The sequence below is a fragment of the Moschus berezovskii genome, chromosome 23 (genome assembly GCF_049115385.1).
Source record: "Moschus berezovskii isolate FMDL1 chromosome 23, NW_MosBer_1.0, whole genome shotgun sequence".
Lineage (NCBI taxonomy): Eukaryota > Metazoa > Chordata > Mammalia > Artiodactyla > Moschidae > Moschus > Moschus berezovskii.
Genome location: NC_142482.1, coordinates 24650342 through 24676365, shown reverse-complemented (window position 1 = coordinate 24676365; position 26024 = coordinate 24650342). Strand labels below are relative to the sequence as shown.

The 26024-nt window shown below is 41.9% G+C and overlaps 1 protein-coding gene across 2 annotated transcripts in view; it reads right to left on the bottom strand.

Annotated features, from left to right (window-relative positions):
• DNAH8 (dynein axonemal heavy chain 8) overlaps positions 1 to 26024 on the bottom strand; it is a 324005-nt gene that overhangs the window by 233488 nt on the left and 64493 nt on the right. Inside the window, exons 21-23 of one of the 2 annotated variants that reach the window (XM_088831445.1) lie at positions 13873 to 14008; positions 8324 to 8442; positions 5122 to 5228 (exon numbers count right to left, since the gene is read on the bottom strand). In XM_088831445.1, the coding sequence (XP_088687571.1) occupies positions 5122 to 5228; positions 8324 to 8442; positions 13873 to 14008 (362 nt within the window). Of the gene's footprint in view, positions 1 to 5121; positions 5229 to 8323; positions 8443 to 13860; positions 14009 to 26024 lie in introns of both variants that reach the window. The other variant, XM_055406188.2, reaches the window with a different exon arrangement.

Here is a 26024-nt window from a genome sequence, read left to right as displayed (position 1 = left end):
GCAGCAGAACTCACATCTGAAAATGGAAACAAAAGAAGCCAGTGAAACAGTATTTGTGGAGTGTGAGAGAAAGAGGCTATGATCCAAGCTGACCAAATAGTTTTCACGGGTGCGGGAAAGAGAGATGTTTTAGACAACGGAGGATTCTGCATGTATGCCTCTTCAAAACTCACAGAAGTACAGTTTCAAATTAACATGGAATTCTGAGTTCAGACTTCAAAAATGCCTCCCTGTGCCAGGTACATTACAATCATGGCTAGACCATGAAGGACCTGAAAATACTCAAACAGAAGGCTAGCATCACCATACATCAGGCAGGCATCAGAAACACACAGCAGCCTGGCCAGGGCTCTGGTCAGGAAACAAGCAGGGATAGTGGGACTTGGCCCCTGTGGACTGTGGAGGGGCTAAAGTAGTCATGTGACAGGGGACTCATCTGGGCTTGCTACCAGACGCCAGACATTGAAGCGATATTCCCCTACTTGTAAAGACAGGCAAAACAGCAAGATGTTTGCCAACCTCCTGCCCGCAGCTGCAGCTTTTCCAAAAGATGTTTTCACCTGGGGTGAAAGGAGCGAATCCACAGCATCCTCATTTTGCCACTAAGCCAAGCCGCCCATGTGCTCCCCCACAGAACCTGCCACGTCCCAGCATCTCCTCAGGGGATACGTAACTGTGAACAAACGCAACCCAGACCTGCACTCAAGGTGCCAAGGGTCATGTGAAGACAAGAGAAACACACAAAAGGGAGGAGGGAAAAACACACGAAAACAACCAAAGAAACACTCTCGCTCAAGGAGGGTCTACAAATAAATTCCAATAGGCGTGCCTAAGTCTAACGTAAAGAAAGAGTACTAAAGACATAAAAAATTGAAACAAAACTTCACTCCAGATAAAGTTTAATGTATAGAAGTATGACAAACTCAAATATAAATATATTAAGGATGTTCAAAGAGATAAATGAAGCCATCTTCCCAAAAGTAATAAACTGCTCAACTAAAAAGGCACAGTATCTACAGGATAAGGACAAAAATATCAATTGAAATATTTAAGATACAGCAGATGAGACCACCTTTAGGCTAGATACAGAGATACTTGACGATGATGTAGCCCAGAAAGACAAAAAAAAGATGAAATATATGACAGCGAGGAGACAGGAAAGACAGACTGACACGCCCCAGCATTTGAGATGGCCAAATAACAACGGTGCCCGCCACAGTTCCGGTTTAAGTCCACCCTGAATCTTCCTCACTCAAAAGTGTTTCCAAGGTGGAACAATAGAATATGTGGTCAACCTACTCAACATTCAGCTACAGGAGTTCCATATCAAGAGAATGAAGAGACGATCTCAGAGGCAATAACTCAAGAGGAAATTGCTGAGGATTTTCCAGGATTAAAGAACACCACAAGTCATCAAATAGAAAGTACACTCCGAGAATAAAGCATGACTAAATAAAGACAAATCCACCCCGGGGAAAGGAAGCTGCAGAACATCAAGGATAAAAAAACAATTTTCAGTTAGACTCACTGCATACTTCTCATCAGCAACAATATACGTCAGGAAAAAAAATGAAGAAATATGTTCAAAGTGCTGAGAGAAAAACAAAAGTTTTTTTATACAGCCAAATTGGTTCAGACTTAAAATGAAGACTAAGAGGGTTTACACCTCACCCACACTTACTGAGGAACTGGGGTATAAAATAAATACACAATAACCTGGAGATTTTAATAAAATATTCCAGTAAATATATTATTTTATAGGGTTCAAAAAATAGGTAAAAGCAAAACATCACACAACAATTATAAAGTTCATGCCAAACCCTTTGTAGTTAGAAATAAGACGAGAAAACTGAAAAAAATATAGACAGTGCTTTTTAAAAAACAGAGATAAATATATGTATTCTAAATTTGAACGTAACTACTTAAAGGACTGAAGTATAGGAAGAGAATAAAAGGGGGAAATTATCCATCCCAAGGATAACAGAGAATAAATGAACCAGGGAACAAGGATAGTAAGAAACTACAAAATAAAATGTCATAAATGAACTACATCAAAAAATTCAAAATTGTAAGTCAATTAAAATCCATTAAATGGCAGAGATAATCAGATTAAATAAAAATAATCACGGATATAATCCTTTTAAGAGGCAAAACAAAAAACTTTACAGAAAAAAATGAAATGAAGGGATAGAAAAAGATATACCAAAAAATCTGGGAAAGTAAAATTAACAACAGAGAATGAGAAATAAGAATAAGAATGAGAAATCAGGATTAATATGGATAGAGAGGCTCATCAAAAAAAAAAAAAATACAGTGTTCTAGCAGACTTAACTATATGATGTTGCATGCACCTAGCCACATAGCCTTAAAAGATATAAAACAAGAACTGACCAAAACAGAAGGAAAAATTGACAACTTCACAATCACACTGGGAGATCTGAATAGTGCAATTTAATTAAAATTTAGCGATGAATAACCAAGGAATAAACCTAGCAAAAATGCATAAGACTTTTACACAAAGAATTAAAAAACTTTATTGAGAAATATTTTTAAAATGAAAAATAAATGGAGAGGTAACCCATGATTCTGAATGGGAGACTCAATATAGTAAGGATGCTAATTCCCTCCAAATTTACCTACAGATTCAATGTAATTTAAATAACTATCCCAAAAGAAAAGTTAATTTTCTTTTTTAACTAATTAACTATATGGGAAAGAGATACTGGTCTCCTACTTTATGCTAAACACAAAAATAAATACCATGTGGATTAAACTCCTAACTGTAAAAGATAAAACCTTAAATAAAACTTTCAGAAGACATGATGCAGTAGAGAAAAATTTCCTTTGAAAGGCATAGAAATCACAAATCACTAAGGAAAAGATTGATAAATTTGAATTTAAACTCAACAAAGAATACCATAAATAGAACAAAAAGCACAAGGAAAGAAGATATCTGCTATGATATCAACAAAGTAATATATTGAGACCATCCATGAATAAATCCAATCACATAGTAAAGCAGATGGAAGGAAGGAGGTTGGGAAGGAGCGAGAAGGGAAAGAAGGAAATAGAAAAGGGAAGGGAAGGAAAGGAAAAAGAAGGAAAGACAAATTTTTAAAAAAAGAAAGCACAAATGGCTCATAAACATAAAGATACGTTTAACTTCATCAGTAACCAGGAAAGTGATCATTTAAACCCCAGTGAAGTGAAAGAGGAGAGTGAAAAGGTTGGCTTGAAGCTCAACATTCAGAAAACAAAGATCATGGCATCTGGTCCCATCACTTCATGGGAAATAGATGGAAAAACAGTGGAAACAGTGTCAGACTTTGTTTTTTTGGGCTCCAAAAATCACTGCAGATGCTGATTGCAGCCATGAAATTAAAAGACGCTTGCTCCTTGGAAGGAAAGTTATGACCAACCTTGATAGTATATTAAAAAGCAGAGACATTACTTTGCCAACCAAGGTCCGTCTAGTCAAGGCAATGGTTTTTCCCGTGATCATGTATGGATGTGAGAGTTGGACTGTGAAGAAAGCTGATCGCCGAAGAATCGATGCTTTTGAACTGTGGTGTTGGACAAGACTCTTGAGAGTCCCTTATACTGCAAGGAGATCCAACCAGTCCATTCTAAAGGAGATCAATCCTGGATGTTCATTGGAGGGACTGATGCTAAAGCTGAAACTGCAATACTTTGGCCACCTCATGCGGCGAGTTGACTCACTGGAAAAGACTCTGATGCTGGGAAAGGTTGGGGGCGGGAGGAGAAGGGGACGACGGAGAATGAGATGGCTGGATGGCATCATCGACTCTGTGGACATGAGTTTGAGTGTACTCCGGGAGTTGGTGAGGGACAGGGAGGCCTGGCGTGCTGTGATTCTTGGGGTCGCAGAGAGTCGGACATGACTGAGCGACTGAACTGAACTGAACTGAGATGCCATTTTACACCTATACACACTGGCAAGAATTTTCTAATTGAATGAAATCAACTATGTGCAAGGACTCCTTGTTATTGTTCAGTTGCTAAGCTGTGTCCGATTCTCTGCAACACCATGGACTGTAGCACTCCAGGCTCCTCTGTCCTCCACTATCTCCCAGAGTTGGCTCAAATTCATGTCCACTGAGTTGGTGATGCTATCTAATCAGCCCATCCTCCACTGCCCCTTCTCCCTTTGCCTTCAATCAGGGTCTTTTCCAATGAGTTGGCCCTTTGCATCAGGTGGCCAAAGTATTGGAGCTTCAGCTTCAGCATCAGTCCTTCTGGTATATATCAGGGTTGATTTCCTTTAGCATTGACTGGTGTTGATCTCCGTGCTGTCCAAAGGACTCTCAAGAATTTTGTCTAGCACTACAATTCATAAGCATCAATTCTCTGGCACTCAGCCTTCTTTATGGTCCAACTCTCACATCCATACATGACTACCAGTAAAACCATAGCTTTATCTATGCAGACCTTTGCTAGAAAAGTGACATCTCTGCCTTTTAATATGCTCTCTAGGTTTGTCATAGCTTTCCTACTGAGGAGCAAGAATTTTAGGCACTGCCTGGTAAAGTGAGGAGTGCACACACACCATGGCCCAGCCATCCCACTCAGCAGATGCAGCACGAGATAGGCACAAGAGTGCTCACAACAGCCCAAACTGCAAACACCTCAAACGATCACCACCAATAGAACTGATAAAACAGATTGTGTACACTCCGGCTAAATAGAAGTGAAAATAAATTATATCAGCATAAATGCATCCCCAAAACAATAATGAACACAGTTCAAATACAGACAAAATTAAACAATACAAAAAAGGGGTAAACTGTAAAAAAAAAAAAGCAAAACAAGACAACGATAAACATCAAGTTCCGAACAGTGGCTACCTCTGCGTAAGCAGAGAAGGGACCAGTAAGGGGACTGTAGTGTTCAGTGTTCTTTGTTCTTGGGCTGGTGGCTAGGAATATGGTTGTTCATTCATCACTGTTTTTATAATATTACACACTTGTTTTTATACAGTATTTTCATAAGTACCATGTTTTAAATTTTATAACTTTTAAAATTAATGAATAAAAATTAAAAGTGCTTTAGCATTGTGCTGTGATAGAATTACCAGACATATTTAGCATATTTTCTACTTGCCTGGCAACAAATATTCTTCTTTTCATTGTGTCCAAAGATAACCGTGTAGCTTTTTGAAGACTGTCTAGTAATTGATGAGAGAAAAAAGCGTAGACCTCTTTACATTCCTATAATGAGAAATCATATTAAATTTGGTACAAAAAAATCTAACACCCCCAAAGCAATAATATAATATTGGAAGTGTCATGCAAAAGATGAAAATTATAAACTTTACAATTTCAATTATATTATAGAAATAAATTCAACACTACATTACACTTTTATTTTTTTAAACAAGAATATATGAAAAATGTGCTCTCATAAACACTCCAGCAAATTAGAAGGTGTTACTCCAAAGCCAAAATTCAAAAACAGCTAATTGAAAATAATCCTGGTTTACTCAATATTCAATAATTCACTCAACAAAACTGAAGTATTTAGGGGTGTGTACTTCTCAATGCTTAGAGGTGTGGACACAGGAGGATATTTAGTCTCCAACCTCAGAAGTCTCAGTTTGGTGAATAAATACATTTTAAAATGCATAAAGATTTCACTGGCAGTCCAGGGGTGGGGACTTTGTGCTTCCACTGCAGAGGGTGTGGGTTCAATGCCTGGTCAGGGAACTGGGATCCCATATGCCACACCATGCAGGCAAACAATAATAATAATAAATCATTAAGGTCAGTGGCTGACTTTATTTTGGGGGGCTCCATCACTGCAGATGATGACTGCAGCCATGAAATTAAAAGACGCTTACTCCTTGGAAGGAAAGTTATGACCAACCTAGACATTAAAAAGCAGAGACATTACTTTGCCAACAAAGGTCCGTCTAGTCAAGGCTATGGTTTTTCCAGTGGTCATATACGGATGTGAGAGTTGGACTGTAAAGAAAGCTGATCACCGAAGAATTGATGCTTTTGAACTGTGGTGTTGGAGAAGGCTCTTGAGAGTCCCTTGGACTGCAAGGAGATCCAACCAGTCCATCCCAAAGGAGATCAGTCCTGGGTGTTCATTGGAAGGACTGATGTTGAAACTGAAACTCCAATATTTTGGCCACCTGATGGGAAGAGCTGACTCATTTGAAAAGACCCTGATGTTGGGAAAGATTGAAGGCAGGAGGAGAAGCGGACGACAGAGGATGAGATGGTTGGATGGCATCACCGACCCAATGGACATGAGTTTGGGTAAACTTGAGGAGTTGGTGATAGACAGGGAGGTCTGGCGTGCTGTGGTTCATGGGGTCGCAAGGAGTCAGGCATGACTGAGTGACTGAACTGAACTGAATAATAAAATAAAGCTGCCTTTAAAAAAATGTATGATACCCAAATGTATGGGATGAAACTTCCACCATCTTGGCACCATGGTTTGCCCCTCTCTGTCATCCATTCTCTCCCTCCAGCAAAGTAGTAGCCATACTTACTGGTCAGAGCACAGAATAAATATTGAGCCGGGGCAGGTATCAGGGCACCACGTCTAGTTTCACAGTGAGTCCCACACCCATGGCCAGGCTCTGGCCACACTATTCCTGTCCAACCTATGCCCTGCCCACCTGTGACACTGGGCGGGCCAGTTAGGTTAAATTGGTTCAGAAGGGAGGCCTGTCAGGTGTTAACAAAGAGGAATATGATCAGGGTTGGTCAAGCACCAGGCTACAGCACAGGCAGGATATCATGAGACGTTTTATGTTAGACCACTGTGGAAGCGATGTGGAAGATGGATTTGAGAGGCAGAGGCTGTTGAGCAGGTGCCCGCCCTGATGCAGCTCCAAGTGATCCTACAGCTCCAGAGGCTCTGATGGTACTGAGTATGGTACTCAGTCTTGCTCTAAGGACCCCAGCCAGTGTCACAGGGAATGCAGTTGGAGAGGTGGACTCTCCAGCCGTCTCCCACTGACCAACAGTGGCTGCCTAGTGTCTGGCGCTGAGAAGCAATCCACAGCTAAAATCTAGACTCAGCAGGAAAGTGTTTCCCATTCAAGTAATTATACCATCCTTGAGTCAGAAGGTGAAAACGAAACACATGTGTGATGCTTATTTCCAAAACTATGTTGGAGTACGGGTTGCATGTGTGTGTGTATCTGTATCAGTTGTATCCAACTCTTGAAACCCCGTGGTCTGCAGCCCACCAGGCTCCTCTAACCATAGAATTTTCCAGGCAAGAATACTGGAGTGGGTTGCCATTTCCTCCTCCAGAGGAATCTTCCCAACACAGGGATCACACCCATGTCTCTTGCATTGCAGGCAGATTCTTTACCACAAGCACCACTTGTGTGGGTTAGAGCGCATAGGAGAAAGAATGAAAAGATGGGTATGGAGGGTTAAAAAAAATTAACGGGGGACTTCCCTGGTGGTCCAGTGGTTAAAAATCTGCCTTCCAATGCAGGGGACACGGGTTCGATCTGTGGTCGGGGAACAAAGATCCCACAATCTGCAGAGCAACTAAGCCTGCTTACCACAACTACTGAGCCCAAGAGCTCTAGAATCCTCTTACCACAACTAGAGAGTCTGTGCACCACGATGAAAATCCCAGGTGACACAAGCAAGACCCGACTCAGCAAAATAAATAAATATTAAAGAAAAAGAAAACTGATAGCAGCAGGAGAAATCCGGAATTAGTACAAACGTGGCAGTGGCATTCAGAGTTGATGAACGGCCAGAAGGCCTAAGAAGGATGAAGAATCCCAGTGTCTCAATTTCCATTCTCAGCACATCTCAGGGTAGTGTGAAACTCTGCCCACCTGGGGTTTCTCCTGCAGGGGAGTCCACAGGATATCCACAGTGCTTATAAAATATGCAGATCCCTCGACCCCAAGTGAATCAAAGTCTGGCCTTGCAATATAGGTAACTCCATTAAAAATAGTAACTGAGAACAAAGTTCTCCGTCCTGAGTCAAATGGATTGGCACTATGGTCCCAGATGTGACATACACTACATAAGAAAACATGGTCAGTCACAATGGGGGCGATAACTATATAAACTGTAATTGACAGAATCACATTAAAAGTAGATGATATTGGGGAGAAAACTACAAGGACTGCTGTAGTTTGTCAGATTCTACGGTGTAGGATAGAAAATTATATTTTTCTGGATTTTGTTATAAATCCACACAGATTGGCTGCAGAACTGCCTGGGGTGGGGCGGGGAAGGAAACACCATTTGGGATTATCTGCAGTCCTGTGAGTCATAATTCTGTGAAATTGCATGAAGTTGTTTCACAATAATACCTTCTTAAATTCATCTTCTTTATCATCTTTAACATCAGCCTCAGGCACAATATTAGCATCATAATCGGCGCTTTCACCATCTTCTCCCTCACTTCCAAAAACAACGTGCTTTCTCAGCTCTATAGAAAAGATAAAAATAGAACATTTAATACTTAGCAATTGGTTTATTCTATATGACCAAACCTTCTTAGGAAGCTCCTTCTTTAAAAAATTCTTAATCAAAAAATTAAAAATTTGTTCCTGGAGGAATCACCCCTGAATTCAATTTAAATCAAGTACACTCTTCAAACACACTCTTAGTATCTAGAGTTAAGGAATATTTAAAGAGGGCTCTACATGTTAGTTTTCTAAAATATCTGTTTAAGTTTTGACTTTGATATCCTAACAAGCTGATATGTTCGTGTTTTTGATACTTCTGATGAAAACCACTTAAACTAAGTGAAAAATCTCCAGGAGAAAGAAGACATACTGTGGATATTTAAGCTCTGAGGTTTTTTGTTTGTTTGTTTTAAGCATACAAATTTATTTAATATAAGTAAAATTTATTTATAAATTTACATGACACAAGAGATTTCAAAAGGAAATTAAGATCCAAAGAAGTGATTAAACTTGTGGGGTTTCACAGTGGGTTTGATAAAGAGTAGAAAATCATAGGAAAAAATGTGATAGGACTACAGGGATTTAGCAACTGTGGGGATTTAGCAAGGCCCATTCATTCTGATTCGGAGAAGGCAATGGCAACCCACTCCAGTACTCTTGCCTGGAAAATCCCATGGACGGAGAAGCCTGGTGGGCTGCCATCTATGGGGTCGCACAGAGTCAGACACGACTGACGTGACTTAGCAGCAGCATTCATTCTGATTCCTCTCAGCATCCTCTCATTTTTGAAAATAAAGATGCTCCTTTCCTCTCTGGGTACATGGAAGCCTCTCAGATGAGAGAGGAAAGTAGAAGTTGGAGAGTCCTTCCTGTACCACCTGGAGTGGCTCAGATGGTAAAGAAACTGCCTGCAATGCAGGAGACCCAGGTTCGATCCCTGGGTCAGGAAGATTCTCTGGAGTAGGAAATGGCAACCCACTCCAGTATTCCATGGACAGAGGAGACTGGTGGGATACGGTCCATAGGGTCACAAAGGGTCGGACACAACTGAGTGACTAACACTTTCACTTTCCTGTACCACCACCTCTCAAATTCCTTTAGCTTAAAATATTCAATATGCACGGTAGCACATTTGGGGGTGGAATGTTCTGAGCCTCGACATTTCACTCCTAACTTAAGTTTTCCCTCCTTTCCTTTCCCTTAAAAATTCTTTCTATAGTATGCCATGCCAATACTAGAGAGGGGGTTCTGTAAACTTATACTCCCACTCAGTCTTCTCCAATGTTCCCTGTGCCCTGCCCAACGAATCTAAAGACCTGTTAATTTGATTAGCATATTGATGCTACTGTTCCAACAACTTTGCTTCATAGGTGGGATGAGCCCCTGTGTTTCCCCCAAAAACGAAAGCTTTCTTCCAACAGTTTCAAATTTATCCCTTGCAAAAACTTCTCATATTTAGGAACTTTGGTGCAGAATCTTGCAAGTGGATTGTAAGTGGCTATAACTTATTAAAGAAATACATTTAACATTTCTAGCAGTAAGTGAACATGGAAAAATACTAACAACTTTTAACTAAAAATAATGATTTGTCTGATCTCTGGGTCGGGAAGATCCCCTGATGAAGGGAATAGCCACACACTCCAGTATTCTTGTCTGGAGAATTCCATGGACAGAGGAGCCTGGCAGGCTAGTCTGTGGGGTCGCACATAGTCAGACACAACTGAGCCACTAACACTTTCACACACATACAATGGTTTTCCCTTCAAATTAAAACTACAGATTATTTATATTACCTAAACTCCCCTCAGTAAAATATTATTTTCAGCACTTCTTACAGGTCTTATACATTTAGGAAGGCAAAATGTGTTTTATATATTAAACAATTTGTTCACTGAATTAAATTGAAGTTTTTACTTAACGAAAATGTCCATTTTTACCTACTTTTTCTCTTATTACTGGAAACAGTTATTTGCCTGCACATGGCTTACTCCTCCACCTGTCCACCTGTCCTAAACTTACAGTTCTTAACATTGACTAGGTCTCAAAAAACAGCTGAACTTTGCAGGCACAGCACAAACCCATTAATTAATTCCTATTGTGTGGGCCCTCTATATTCACGAGAACATTTTGGATTAGAAGAGCCTGAAAAGGATATTACAGAGATAATTTTTAAATGTTTGTCTTAATAAATAAAAGAAAAGTAAATCATTTATCAGTTCAGTTCAGTCGCTCAGTCGTGTCCCACTCTGCGACCCCATGAGCCGCAGCACGCCAGGCCTCCCTGTCCATCACCAACTCCCAGAGTCCACCCAAACCCATGTCCGTTGTGTTGGTGATGCCATCCAGCCATCTCATCCTCTGTCATTCGCTTTCCTCCTGCCCTCAATCTTTCCCAGCATCAGGGTCTTTTCCAATGAGTCAGCTCTGTGCATCAGGTGGCCAAAGTACTGGAGTTTCAGCTTCAACATCATTCCCTCCAATGAACACTCAGGACTGGTCTCCTTTAGGATGGACTGGTTGGATCTCCTTGCAGTCCAAGGGACTCTCAAGAGTCTTCTCCAGCACCACAGTTCAAAAGCATCAATTCTTCGGCGCTCAGCTTTCTTCACAGTCCAACTCTCACATCCATACATGACATCTGGAAAAACCATGCCTTGACTAGACGGACCTTTGTTGGCAAAGTAATGTCTCTGCTTTTTAATATGCTATCTAGGTTGGTCATAACTTTCCTTCCAAGGAGTAAGCGTCTTTTAATTTCATGGCTGCAATCACCATCTGCAGTGATTATGGAGCACCAAAAAACTAAAGTCTTACACTGTTTCCACTGTTTCCCCATCTATTTGCCATGAAGTGATGGGACCAGATGCCATGATCTTAGTTTTCTGAATGTTGAGCTTTATGCCAACTTTTTCACTCTCCTCTTTTACTTTCATCGAAAGCGTCTTTAGTTCTTCTTCACTTTCTGCCATAAGGATGGTGTCATCTGCATATCTGAGGTTATTGATATTTCTCCCAGCAATCCTGATTCCAGGTTGTGCTTCCTCCAGGAGCCCAGCATTCCTCATGATGCACTCTGCATATAAGTTAAATAAGCAGGGTGACAATATACGGCCTTGCCGTACTCCTTTTCCTATTTGGAACCAGTATGTTGTTCCATGTCCACTTCTAACTGTTGCTTCCTGACCTGTATACAGGTATCTCAAGAGGCAGGTTAGGTGGTCTGGTTTTCCCATGTCTTGAAGAATTTTCCACAGTTTATTGTGATCCACACAGTCAAAGGCTTTGGCATAGTCAATGAAGCAGAAATAGATGTTTTTCTGGAACTCTCTGGCTTTTTCAATGATCCAGTGGATGTTGGCAATTTGATCTCTGGTTCCTCTGCCTTTTCTAAAACCAGCTTGAACATCTGGAAGTTCATGGTTCACACATGGCTGAAGCCTGGCTTGGAGAATTTTGAGCATGACTTTACTAGCGTGTGAGATGAGAGCAATTGTGCAGTAGTTTGAGCATTCTTTGGCAATACCTTTCCTTGGGACTGGAATGAAAACGGACCTTTTCCAGTCCTGTGGCCACTGCTGAGTTTTCCAAATTTCCTGGCATATTGAGTGCAGCATTTTCACAGCATCATCTTTTAGGATTTGAAAAAGCTCAACTGGAATTCCATCACCTCCACTAGCTTTGTTCGTAGTGATGCTTCTTAAGGCCCACCCGACTTCACATTCCAGGATTTCCGGCTCTCGGTGAGTGTGAGTGATCACATCTTCATGATTATCTGGGTCATGAAGATCTTTTTTGTACAGTTCTTCTGTGTATTCTTGCCACCTCTTCTTAGTATCTTCTGCTTCTGTTAGGTCCATACCATTTCTGTCCTTTATTGAGCCCATCTTTGCATGAAATGTTCCCTTTGTATCTCTCATTTTCTTGAAGAAATCTCTAGTCTTTCCTATTCTGTTGTTTTCCTCTATTTCTTTGCATTGATTGCTGAGGAAGGCTTTATCACTCCTTGCTATTCTTTGGAACTCTGCACTCAAATGGATATTATCTTTCCTTTTCTCCTTTGCTTTTCACTTCTCTTCTTTTCACAGCTATTTGTAAGGCCTCCTTGGACAGCCATTTTGCTTTTTTGCATTTCTTTTTCTTGGGGATGGTCTTGCTCCCTGCCTCCTGTACAATGTCATGAACCTCCATCCATAGTTCATCAGGCACTCTATCAGATCTAGTCCCTTAAATCTATTTCTCACTTCCACTGTATAATCATAAGGGATTTGATTTAGGTCATACCTGCATGGTCTAGTGATTTTCCCCACTTTCTTCAATTTAAGTCTGAATTTGGCAATAAGGAGTTCATGATCTGAGCCACAGTCAGCTCCTGGTCTTGTTTTTGCTGACTGTATAGAGCTTGTCCGTCTTTGGCTGCAAAGAATAGAATCAATCTGATTTCGGTGTTGACCGTCTGGTGATGTCCATGTGTAGAGTCTTCTCTTGTGTTGTTGGAAGAGGGTGTTTGCTATGACCAGTGCGTTTTCTTGGCAGAAGTCTATTAGCCTTTGCCCTGCTTCAATTGTAAACTTGAGTTTTAGCTAAGATCACCGTATGCGTATGTGTGTGCATTCAATCGTGTCTGACTCTTTGCAAGCTCATGGATTGTAGCCTGCCAGGCTCCTCTGTCCATGGGATTTTCCAGCCAAAAATACTGGAGTGGGTTGCTATTTCCTCCTCGAGGGGATCTTCCTAACCTAGGGATTGAAGTCTCTGGCATCTCCTGTGTTAGCAGGCGGATTCTTAACCACTGTAAGCTCAGAGTTTCTCATCCTCAGCACTCCTGACTACTTTCTTTGTTGCTGGGGATGGCCTGTGCATTGCACGATGTTCAGCAGCGTCTCTGCCCTCTACTCAGATGGTTGTCATGCAGTGTGACAACCAGCGTGGTAGAATGAACGCATAAAACAGAAAAAGTGAACACAGCAGGCCAGAGAATGCTATTCCTGTTAAGGCCTGCTTGCAAGGTTGGTCCTTAACAGGTGTCTGGGAATTTGGATTAGGGGCTTCCCAGGTGGCTCAGTGGTACAGAATCTGTCTGCCAATGCAGGAGACGTAAGTCGATCCCTGAGTAGGGAAAATCCCCTGGAGAAGGACATGGCAACCCGCTTGCCTGGGAAAACCCATGTGCAGAGGAGCTTGGTGGGCTACAGTCCATGCGGTGGCAAAAGAGTCAGACACAACTTATCAACTAAACAACAATGACAACCTGGATTTCAGAGGGGTGCCCACCATTCCTTAACTCATAAAAAGGGCTCACTGTGCCTACACTGTGCAAGTTGCATGGTTTATGCTGAACATCTGATCTCCTTCCCAGAGTCTGGAATTCTGGTACATGCTAAGCACAGAGGGCCTTCTTGAGAGCATACCTGTAGCGCTTGTGATTCAAACATTTTAACCAGTCGCATTACCTGGTAAGTGTCTTGCTCCTTTCCCACTGTACTTAACTTCATAAATAGTCTCAAATATTAATATAAGTTCTTTGACAGCTTCTTCCACATGCTTACTTTTGTGGTTTAGAACCTCAGCCCATTCTTTTGTGTATGTCTATTAAATAAAGAAATGCCTATTAATTTCCAGATACTTAAAACTACTGTGAAGCTTCTTAACATGACTTTAATTTGTCAAACTCTAATTAATGCTATTTGAAAATACCTAGAGATAGTGGCCAGTAGTATAACGATTCACATTCCAAACTATCAACAGCTAAAAGCAGCCTGAGAAAACTGTTAAGTCTCAAGCGAGGAAAAGGAGGAGAAAGAAAAAAATTCAAAGTTGTTTTGTTTTGTTTTTTGGCCATGCCATGACACGTACAGGTTCTTAGTTCCCTGATTAGGAACAGAACCTGTGCCCCCTGCAGTGGAAGCATGGAGTCTTAACCACTGGACTTCCAGGGAAGTGTCAAATTCAGTTTTTTACCTTACCTGATTCAATCACTCATAGAGATCTACACTCACATTCACATGAATAAAAAGAAAGAAGCCCGAAGACATAAGAGAGATAAAGATGTAACAAGTTGAAAGTGAGAAATAGTTTTAAAAAACGACAATCCAAAGTGTTGTTTTGAGATTCAAGTGAGACAAGGTGTTTAACTGAGCATTGTGTTATATGCCAGGCATCAATTTAAGAGCTTTATGTGTATGAACTCATTTAATTAAACGACAACCTCTTAGGATAGGTAATGTTGTTGTCCCCATTTCACAGATGAGAAAACTGAGTCTCAGAAAGAATAAAAAATTTGCCCAAGGTCACACAGTAGGTGGTAAGCATAGGGGTTTGAAACCAGCTTTGTGTGATTCTAAAAGTCTGTGCTTTTTGCCTTTCGAATGTTTCTAAAAACAAATACTCTAGGAAGAAAATGAGAACTAGTTAAATCCAGAAAAGAAAACTGGCTTATAAAATTGAACAAGCCTTTTGACATACACTGTCAATGCATTTTAGAAAAGAGAAAAGTAAATGGTAGCAGCCAACTTGGCCCTTTAAAATCACTTTTGCGAAGGAGCCTGAGCCTATCTATGCAAATTCTCTCCAGACACGCTTTGGGAAATCCCATAGTCTCCTTGCACAGCTCTCAGGTGTTCCTCTCTTGGCTACCAGATTGAGAGAGAGAGAAACTTCTAAGCTTGTCCCCAGATTTATACCACCTCACCTGTATTTGAAACCATCTTCATCTTTTCTCAATCTCAGGGGAAATGATGTTCCTCCTCTTACTGAAAGACAGTCTCCCTTCCCTCCTACCCCCACTGACTCTTCAGACCTCATTCCTCCATTCAATCACTCCATCCTTTCTAATTTATTCAACACACAATTAAACTTTGGATTGCAATGGCAGCTGAGAGCCACTTCAGTCCAGCAGGGAAAACAAGTGTTAAGCAAGTGGACACAATTCCAGCTGATCACAGAAGAAAGGACACACCTGTTTATATACACACATCCTCTACTTGCTTTGAAATCCCCTAAGAAGACACAGGCAGAGAAGTCAATGGCAACCCACGCCAGTACTCTTGCCTGGAAAATCCCATGGACGGAGGAGCCTGGTAGGCTGCAGTCCATAGGGTCGCTGATGATTGAGCGACTTCACTTTCACTTTCCACTTTCATGCACTGGAGAAGGAAATGGCAACCCACTCCAGTATTCCTGCCTGGAGAATCCCAGGGACAGAGGAGCCTGGTGGGCTGCTGTCTATGGGGTCGCACAGAGTCGGAAATGACTGAAGCGACTTAGCAGCAGCAAGAAAACACAGGAGACTCAGGTTCGATCCCTGGGTCGGGAAGATCCCCTGGAGGAGGAAATGAAAACCCATTCCAGTATTCTTACCTGGAAAGTCCCATGGACAGAGAAGCCTGGTGGGCTACAGTCCATGGGGTTGTAAGGGAGTCAGACATGACTGAGCACACACACACACACACACACACACACACACATATGCACAAGGAAGAAACCAGACTACTAGTTAAACATAATAGATTAAACACATGTTTATTTTGGCACCCCCCTGGAAACCTCTACAAAATAACATAAAGTCATCTTTTATGTTAAAAGAACATGCTCACAAGAATAAATGAGAGGATGCCATAGAAATTCCTCTGTATGTTTTCAATATCATATGATAATGAAATTAACGGTATTTGACAACTGGTGCTAGTACAGATGAATATCAACTTGCAAAATAATGAAACTGGGTCTTTACACCACACACAAAAACTAACTCAAAATGAAGCACGGATCTATATGTGACGGCAAAAACCATAAAACTCTCAAAAGAAAACATAAGCGTGTATCTTCATGATCTTGGATAAGGCAAGTTTTCTTTGATATTTGACACCAAAGCAGAGCAGCAACAACAGAAACAGATGAAATGGATATCATCAAAATTTGAAACTTTGTGGTTTCAAAGGATACCGTCAAGAAAGGGAAAAGACAACCCACAGAATGGGAGAGAAATTTTGCAATCTGATAAGGGACTAGTATCCAGAACATACAAATAACTACTACAACTGAAAAATAAAGTCAGATAACCAATGGCACCCCACTCAAGTACTCTTGCCTGGACAATCCCATGGATGGAGGAGCCTGGTGGGCTGCAGTCCATGGGGTCGCGAAGAGTCAGACACGACTGAGCGACTTCACTTTCACTTTTCACTTTCATGCATTGGAAAAGGAAATGGCAACCCACTCCAGTACTCTTACCTGGAGAATCCCAGGGATGGGGGAGCCTGGTGAGCTGCTGTCTATGGGGTCGCACAGAGTCGGACACGACTGAAGCGACTTGGCAGCAGCAGCAGATAACCCAATTTTACAATAAACAAGGGATTTGAATAGACATTTCTAATACCTACTAAGACATTTCTTCATACCTACTAAGAAGGTGATAATCAAGAAGATGGATAATAAGTGTTGGCAAGGGTGTAGAGAAAACAGAACCCTCACGTACTGCTGGTGGGAATGTAAAATAATGCAGCCAGTTTGGAAAAGTCTGACTGTTCTTCAAAAAGTTGAACATGTACTTAACATATAACCCAACAATTCCACCCCTAAATATATGCCCAAGAGAAATGAAAATATGTCCCTGCAAAAACTTGTACATTTATGTTCACAGCAGCATTATTCATAAAGGCCAAAAAGTGAGACTCCGAATGTACATCAACTGATGAGTGGATAATTAAAACATGGTCCACCCACAAGATGCACTATGATTCAGCAGTAAACAGAAAGGCAGTACTGATACATGGGACGGTATGAATGAACACTGAGCTGAGTCAGGGACGCCAGTCACAACAGACCACAGACCACACGACTCCTCGGTAAGAAATGTCTACAGTAGGCATGGAGACAGAAAGCAAATCAGTGGTGGCCGAGGGCTGGCTGGGACAGTTGAGCGAAAATTATGATGACTGCTTCTGATGCTGGGAGGGATTGGGGCCAGGAGGAGAAGGGGACGACAGAGAATGAGATGGCTGGATGGCATCACCGACCTGATGGACATGAGTTTGAGTGAACTCTGGGAGTTGGTGATGGACAGGGAGGCCTGGTGTGCTGTGATTCATGGGGTCGCAGAGTCGGACATGACTGAGCGACTGAACTGAACTGAACTGAATGAGTATGGGATTTCTCTTGGGGAGATGAACTGTTCTAAAATTGATTGTGGTGGCAGTTGCACAATTCTGTCAATATGTTAAAAACCACTGAGTTGTACGCTTTTTTTTTTTTTTTGGCTGCGATACATAGCTTACCAGATCTTAGTTCCCCAACCAGGGATCGAACTCATGCTTCCTGCAGTGGGAGGCACAGAGTCCTAATCACTGGATCGCCAGGCAGTTCCCGAATCATACACTTTAAATGGGTGAATTATATTTCAATGAACTTGTCAAAAAACAAGAGCTAGTGCTAGAAATAACAGGAAGTAGGAATTGAGGGGAATGGAGCAGGGAAAAGAGAAGTGGGAGAGCGAAGGCAGCTGGAGTGAGCGTTTGTAGAAGTTTAGTCATGAATAAGAAGTGAAGGAGATGTGACAGCGTTTTTGTTTGCTGGCAAGAAAAGAGGGAGAATATCTTCAACTATTGGGGGACAGGGTCCCCGAGAGAGGACAAAGCTGAAGATCTAGAAGAAGGAAGACTGGTGCAGTCAGGCTGCCAAGAACAAGAAAGCGTAGACTCCAGAGCCCATGAGTAGAACCTCAATTATGAAAAGAGGTGAGAACTTTCTCCACAGAACCAGAAGGAAGGAAGAGTTGGATGCAGAAGTCAGCAATGCACCAAGAGCTCTAGGACTGTGCCAACTATTTATGACTTTAATTCCGGAAACTACAAATAATCCCTGCAACTCTGTGAAATCCAACTTGGGAGAGAGTCCAGGTGCAGGTTATTCTCCATTTGCCTCCTGCAACCCATTCCTAGCTCTTCTCTGCTCTGCCCTGTGCAGAGGGAAGCTGCCTCCTGGGGCTCCCTGATTCTCTGACTTGCAGTTGGGTTTGACCCAGTGGGACGCACCAGTAGAAAATAGGAGGGTGGGAGAGGAGGGTACCTCCCACTCCCTCCTTGGCAGAGGAGGGTAGGGCTGCATCTCTGGTAGAGGCTGTGTCTCTTCACAAATTCAGCTCCTACGGGATAAGCCCCTCCACGTGGTTCCAGTTCTCACTGGACTCTGAAAGCACTCTTTCCTCCTTTGGTGCCTTCAGCCCCCAGCAGTGCTGATGACTTTCATCCCTGAGACTACTGGAGTGTCTCACCTTGCTGGGCTCTGCACCGATACCATTCCAAACACAATAATCCAGCCCCATCCTAGTTCCTGAAGCCTGATCAAAGAACTCACATTTGATTCTTGCTATGAGTTAGGTCACCTCAGATAACCATGACAGCTCGTACTGCCAAGAAAGCCAGGAGTAAGGAACTTAGATGTACACATTCCATTGCAAAGAAACTTCCTGTCTCAGTTGGCGACCAGTGGCACAGCTATCCTCTTGAGTGGCAAAATAATGGCATGAGATAACAGACTACAAAAACTGCCTCCATACGATGTCACTACCAGTTGGGTAGTGCCCAACTTTGTGAGATGCCTCGCAAAGCAAGGCATCTTTTCCTGATAAGGACCATAGCTCTTCATGAGAAGAACAGCTAGTCCTTGAAGATCAATAAGACCATTCCCACAGCGGAGTGAAGACCAGACTGCAGGACCAAGGAGCATGCCAGGGATGAAACGGAAGGCTGTCAAACTGATTTTGTGAGCGGCTTTCTATTTTTAAAAATTGAGATATAATTCATATAACACAAACTGACCCTTGTCAAGTGCACAGTTCATTGATTTTTAGTATATTCACAAAGCTGGGAGCCATCACTGACATCTGATTCCAGAACATTTTCATCATCCCCAAAAGAATCCCCCCCATATCCATTAGCAGTCACTCCCCACCACTCTGGCAACCACTAATCTACTTTCTGTCTCTATGGAGCCAGGTTGACTTTGCGGATAGAATTTTTAATACCCTTTCATCATTTTCCCTGTGTTCTCCTATCTTAACTTGGATCATATTATTGCCCTGATTTCCAATTCCATTTGTATATCCATCAATATACAGATATGTTGATCAGGGTCCAGCAAGGAAATACACACCACTCCAGCTATTTTAACAGACAGAATGAGAGAATATTTTAAAAACTGGTTAAACAACTATTAAAGGATCAAAAGGGCAAAAGGGAACGCAGAGGTCACAGAGAATAACTGCAGGAAGCAGTTCCCATCCCTGGGCATGGGGGAGCCCAGGGAGGAGGGTGAAGTTATTGGAACCTGGTACCGGGAGGTGAGGGAGATGCTCAGCTAGTGCTGCTGCCTCAGAAGCTCAGAGAGGGGCCTCTTGATATTGGTATATCTGAGAGACACATGAGGCTGATTCTGGAAAGGCCGGAAAAAGCTAGGGCCTGGGGCTAACAGCCATGGCCAGGGTAATGGTGTCAGCAACAGAAGGCAATACAAGAAAGGAAGCCTGCTTTCTCCTCCAGCCTCCTTCTGTTACCTATGCTGCAAGCTTAAAACAGAGCCAGCTAGCCAAGGATGAATGTAATTCGCAGAGTCCCAGCCCCAACATCATAGAGTAGAAGGACTAATTGGAGGCTAACAGAAGATAGCTTTAGAATAATTAACAAAATCTGTCCTAAAACCACATCCTTATCTTAGATGTCCCAAGATAAGGAATACTTACCATTACTGCAAATAAGCCCTGGTTCCCAATACAGTCTGAAACCACTGGTTAGTGCAAAACAACCTCGAATCCCCCCAGATTAACATTAAGTATGGCATGTTCCCAAAACTGATTTCTCTCCTAAGTGTTATCCAATGTGCTTCGTCATTACAAAGCTTATTCTGTCTTCACTGTAATGGTCTACCTAAGTGATAGGCTTGTGTGAAGGCAGCCCATGTGTTATTCAATCTTGGATCCCTCTAGGACATATAGCCGGAGAAGGCAATGGCAAGCCACTCCAATACTCTTGCCTAGAAAATCCCATGGACAGAGGAGCCTGGTGGGCTGCAGTCCGTGGGGTCGCCACTAGTCGGACAAGACTGAGCGACTTCACTTTCACTTTTCACTTTCACACATTGGAGAAGGAAATGGCAACCCACTCCAGTGTTCTTGCCTGGAGAATCCCAGGGATGGCGGAACCTGGTGGGCTGCCGTCTATGGGGTCGCACAGAGTCGGACGCGACTGAAGCGACTTAGCAGCAGCAGCAGCAGCAGGACATATAGCTGGGGCACACTGATTGACAAACATGCTCTTCCAAGTTTCACCTCCTGTATCTTGACCGGGGCCACCCACGTAACCACCACATTCACACTTGGTCACCCTTTATCCTCATTTCCCTTGTTTGGGTGATCTGCTTCTCCTTCTATGCACATGAAAGCTCTGTGTTTATATGTTCAAAGAAAATTTTCTTTGATAGTGTGAATTTCAGCCAACTGAGAAGAGGACGGTGTCAGAACAGTTATACGCATACACCAATAGAAATGATTTTCACTGTCAAGAGCACAAAATGAAAAAAATTAATGGAGAAATGTCCCTACTCCCTTGTACGCTGTTAGTTTATAAGTAAGACCTGGTATGAAGTACGTGGGCTTCCCTGGTGGCTCAACTGGTAAAGAATCTGCATGCAATGCAAGAGACCCTGGTTTGATTCCTGGGTCGGGAAGATCCCCTGGAGAAGGAAATGGCAACCTACCCCAGTATTCTTGGGCTTCCCTGGTAGCTCAGCTGGTAAAGAATCTGCATGCAATACAAGAGACCCTGGTTTGATTCCTAGGTCGGGAAGATCCCCTGGAGAAGGAAATGGCAACCCACCCCAGTATTCTTGGGCTTCCCTGATAGCTCAGATGGTAAAGAATCTACCTGCATAGTGGGAGACCTGGGTTCAGTCCCTGGGTTGGGAAGATCCCCTGGAGAAAGGAACAGCTACCCACTCCAGTATTTGCCTGGAGAATTCCATGGATAGAGGAGCTTGGCAGGCTACAGTCCATGGGGTCACAAAGAGTTGGACACAACTGCGCGACTTTTACTTTCATAATCAGATTCCAGGATGAGCGAGAAGGAAATGACAAGCTCTTGTTACCCTCTCATCCCCAGGCAGGAAACAGGAGACTTCTTTGGAAACCTTTAATTTCTGGAAAAAGACCTATACAACGTTTGAAGGAATCTCCCTCCTAAAATAACATGGAGCCCAGGAATAGAGCAGACTCTATTTGCCAACCCAAGAAATACCACCCAAGGTATATGAGAGATGCAGAAATTATACTATAAAAACAGGTGAAAGTTAAAAATGAGTGTCATTCCTAGCACCTAGGGTGTGATTTTCAAATATCATTTTCCACCAGTAACACTGAAGAACTAGATGGAAAATTGAGTTATCCCAGATCTGGGGCAGGAAATGTACAAGATGAACCTAAGATTTCCAGCGGTTCCAGAAAGCAAGAAAGCTTTCAAAGACTATGAGATGCATATCAAAAACACAGAAGCCTGCCTGAAGAATTCCACTGGACAAAGATGATAAAATTTAAATATAAAAAAGAATAATGACTTCCATGGAGTGAATCCCTCAAATACATAATAATCCATATATTCATAATGATCTTTAAATAATTTAAACTACAATGAGTATTTTAGAAGTTGCCAGTGAGCCAACTCATTATTTTGAAAACTTTTCTATACATTGTTTCATAGTAACCAACCAGTTAATGAAGAAAATTTCTTCTTTATAGAAGTATTTTATCCATAAATGCTAAAGTCAGAAAATCAACATTTTGCAATCTCTAGGCAACAATAACCAAATCCCATGGATGGAGGAGCCTGGTAGGCTGCAGTCCGTGGGGTCGCTAAGGGTCGGACACGACTGAGCGACTTCACTTTCACTTTTCACTTTCACACATTGGAGAAGGAAATGGCAACCCACTCCAGTGTTCTTGCCTGGAGAATCCCAGGGATGGGGGAGCCTGGTGGGCTTCCATCTATGGGGTCACACAGAGTCGGACACGACTGAAGTGACTTAGCAGCAGCAGCAGCAGCAGCAGCAGGCAACAATAATGGTTCTAGGCAATAATAATCAAAGATTGCTAAACTCTTCAGGAGAAAGGTTGGTGGGAAACTTTATAATGATGGATAAAGCTGACTGTATTTGAGCCCACTAATTAATCTTAAAATCACAAAAAGGGAAACAACAATAAAATGTGCCTCCTAATGTGAAGCAATAGGAAGTACACAGTGAACTATTCTGTCAGGGAAAGCGAAAGTAATTGAACCTGAACTGAATCAATCCAGAGCTAATTAAAATACATAGGAAATTCAAGGAACAGAGGACTAGGTCAACATGTTAAATCACACTACTGCGACTTCTCTGGTGTTTCAGTGGCTAAGACTTCACGCTTCGAATGCAGGGGGCCCAGGTTCGATCCCTGACCAGGGAACTAGATCCCACACGCCCCAACTGAGAGTTCACATGCCACAACTAAAGATCCTGTGTGCCACAACCCAGACCCAATACAGCCAAAATAAATGATATATATATATATATTTTAATTTTTAAAAATCATACTACTAGGATAAGAAAAGTCTAAAACAGGGAAAATTCTATAGGACAAATGATCCCATTTCTTCAATAAATAAAGAGCATTAAAAGAAAGAAGGCAAAAAAAAAAAACAGCTTGAATAGACATTTCTCCAAAGAAATGTAAAAATGGCCAACAAACACATGAAAAGATGCACAACATCAGCAATCATTAGGAAAAGGCAAATCAAAACCACAAGGAGACTTCACATCCATTCAGATTATTATGAAAAATGTTTTAATCTTCAAAAATGAAAAATAAGAACTGTCAGCAAGCAATTAGAGAAATGGGAACCCTTGTTGTACCCTGCTAGTGGGAAGGTAGAACAGTATGGCCACCGTGAAAAATATTTGGTAATTTCTCAAAAGCTAAACATAGAATGACCATATGACCAGTAATTCCACTCTGAGTATATACCCAAAAGAACTGAAGGTAGGGACAGATAATTACACACTAGTGCTTAATACATAGTTAAAAGGTGGTAAGAGCCCAAATGTCCACCAACAGATGAATGGATAAACAAAATGTGGCATATATATACCGCAGAACATTTCAGATCTAAAAAGGAACCAAATTCTGATACATGCTACAGTACGGATTAACCTGGAAAACATTATGCTAAGTGAAGTAACACAGACACAAAAGGGCAATATTTCATGATTTCACCTACGAGACACCTAAAACAGACAAATCCATAAACATAGAAAGCAGAATAGCGGTTCCCAGGGGTTCGGTGGAGAGAAGGAAAATGCGAAGTCATTGTTTAATAGGTACAGAGTTCCTGTGTAAGATGATAAAAAAAAAAAATGTTCTGGAAATAGATGGCTACAAAACACTGAATTTTACTTAATGCCACTGAACTGTACATTAAAAATGGTTAAAATTATAAAGTTTGCAGTATGTATATTTTACTGCAATAAAAAAATTGCAAGCAAAGAAAGGGGGAGATGACAAAAAGAAACTTAAAAGATATATGAATCAAATGCAATGTGTAAACCTATTTGGTTCCTAATTCAAACACACAACTCTAAAAAATGGTTTCCACGAAAGCTAAATATATTCATAACCTCTGACTATGACCCAGCAAACTCACTTAGAAGAATACACTCACCAAAACAGGTGCTTACATTCACAAAAACAAAACAAAACAAAAAGCAACCATGTACAAGAGTTCTCAGTGCACATAACCAAAAGCTGTGAACTATCCAAATGCCCCAAACAGCAGAATAGATATATAAATTGTAATAAACTCAGACACTGAAATACTAGTCAGCAATGAATGAAAATGAAAGAACTAGTGTCTCATGCAACTACACAGATGAATCTCACAGACCCTGAGCAAAATAAGCCAGACATAAAGAATATATGCTCCTCAATTTCATTTGTGTGAAGTTCAAAACAAGTAAAACTAATATACAGTGACAGATGCCAAAATGTTGATGACTTTGGGGTAGAGGGTGCTTGTTGCCTGGAATGGAGCAGAAGGGATCATTTGCAATGAAGAAATGTTCTATACCTTCTTGTGGAGAAGGTTACAAGGGTGTGTCATATGTAGACATTCACTGAATAGTACACTTAAGATTTGTGCACTTTGCTGTATACATGTTATATCTCAATTAAAAAAAAAAAAAGATACGGGCCTAAAGCGAGAAGTTGAAGCTACAGCTTTTATGGGGACTTTTTTCCCCCATAAACAAAAACAAATGGGGCCTTGGATCCCTCACAAGGGTAGCAGACAGGAACTTGAGACCTAGCCTTGTCCTCCCTGCCACACCATCAGGCAAATCAAGGGCCATACTCTCCCAGGACAGTCAGCAATCTCAGCTGAGGCTCTAGGAGGGACAGATACAGTCTCCCTTAGAAATTCAAAGCCACTAGCTCACCCTCACTCAAGTTTATGGCTTGAGATCACATTACCTCAAAGTTTTGAAAAAGAACTTCTCAGAGACCTTGACCAATGACCGCTACAATCTGGGGATGCAAGGGCTGCTCCATGCCTAAACAGTTCTGAAGCAAGAGGCTGTCTGGCTACCCTAACCCCAAACAGCTCCGAAAGGTGTCCTGCGAAGAGGACACCACATTTCCATAGAAAGAGAGGGTAAGGGCACCTGTTTCCCATGGCCACATTAGATCCCTTGAGATGGAACCATCCTTGGTTGTCTTGAAAAGGACATTAGCAAGGTGACCTAAACCAGTAAGGAGGTGGGAAGCAGAAGGTAGGCAAGAAAGAAAAAAGGGCTCAGAGTTCAAGACATAAAGTAAATGCTTCTGATAAAGACTATGTTACGTGCCAGGCCTCAAAAATGATTAGACAGGATTCCTGTCTTTTGTACTTTTGAGCCAATGGAGGACAAGTAGGTATTCAAGTCAGTTCAAATTAATGTGATGCTCAGGAGCTTAGGCGGATGCCACTGCCATTGAAGGATTTAAGCTGGCGAGTTCCTACATCTGGAGGATGATGGATATGATGGGGCCAAACATGGGGACAGAGAGACCAGTTAGATCACAACATTAAATGACACACTCATGAGCATTAAAAGCCTGATCTGGAGTTCAGGCTTTTTGAGTATGAGGTGCCCATTCTCTTTGCTTGGCCCTTGTGATAAACCTTTGCTCAAAAGAGAAGAAAAAGCATGACCTAAGACAAGTGTGGTTGATATGGAAAAAAAGAGGCAGTTCAAGAAGAACAGTAAGAGACAAAACCTGGCTGGGCCCTAGAAGACTGACTGGCTTTGGGGATGGGAGCGAGAAAAGGACTCTATATGACTCCCAGGTGTTCGGGTGACAAAAGGACAAAGCACGTGGTAGTTAAAGCCATGAGAGTAGATGATATTGCCCCGGGGGCACGCACAGAGTGAGCACTGACAGGACCCCAGGGGACTCCGGCATGAGGCTGAGGTCATTATTAGGATAACGTCTAAGGTGTGACCATGAGCTTGAGCTGTTGACACCTTATAAGTCTTTGGAGCTGAGGATGTT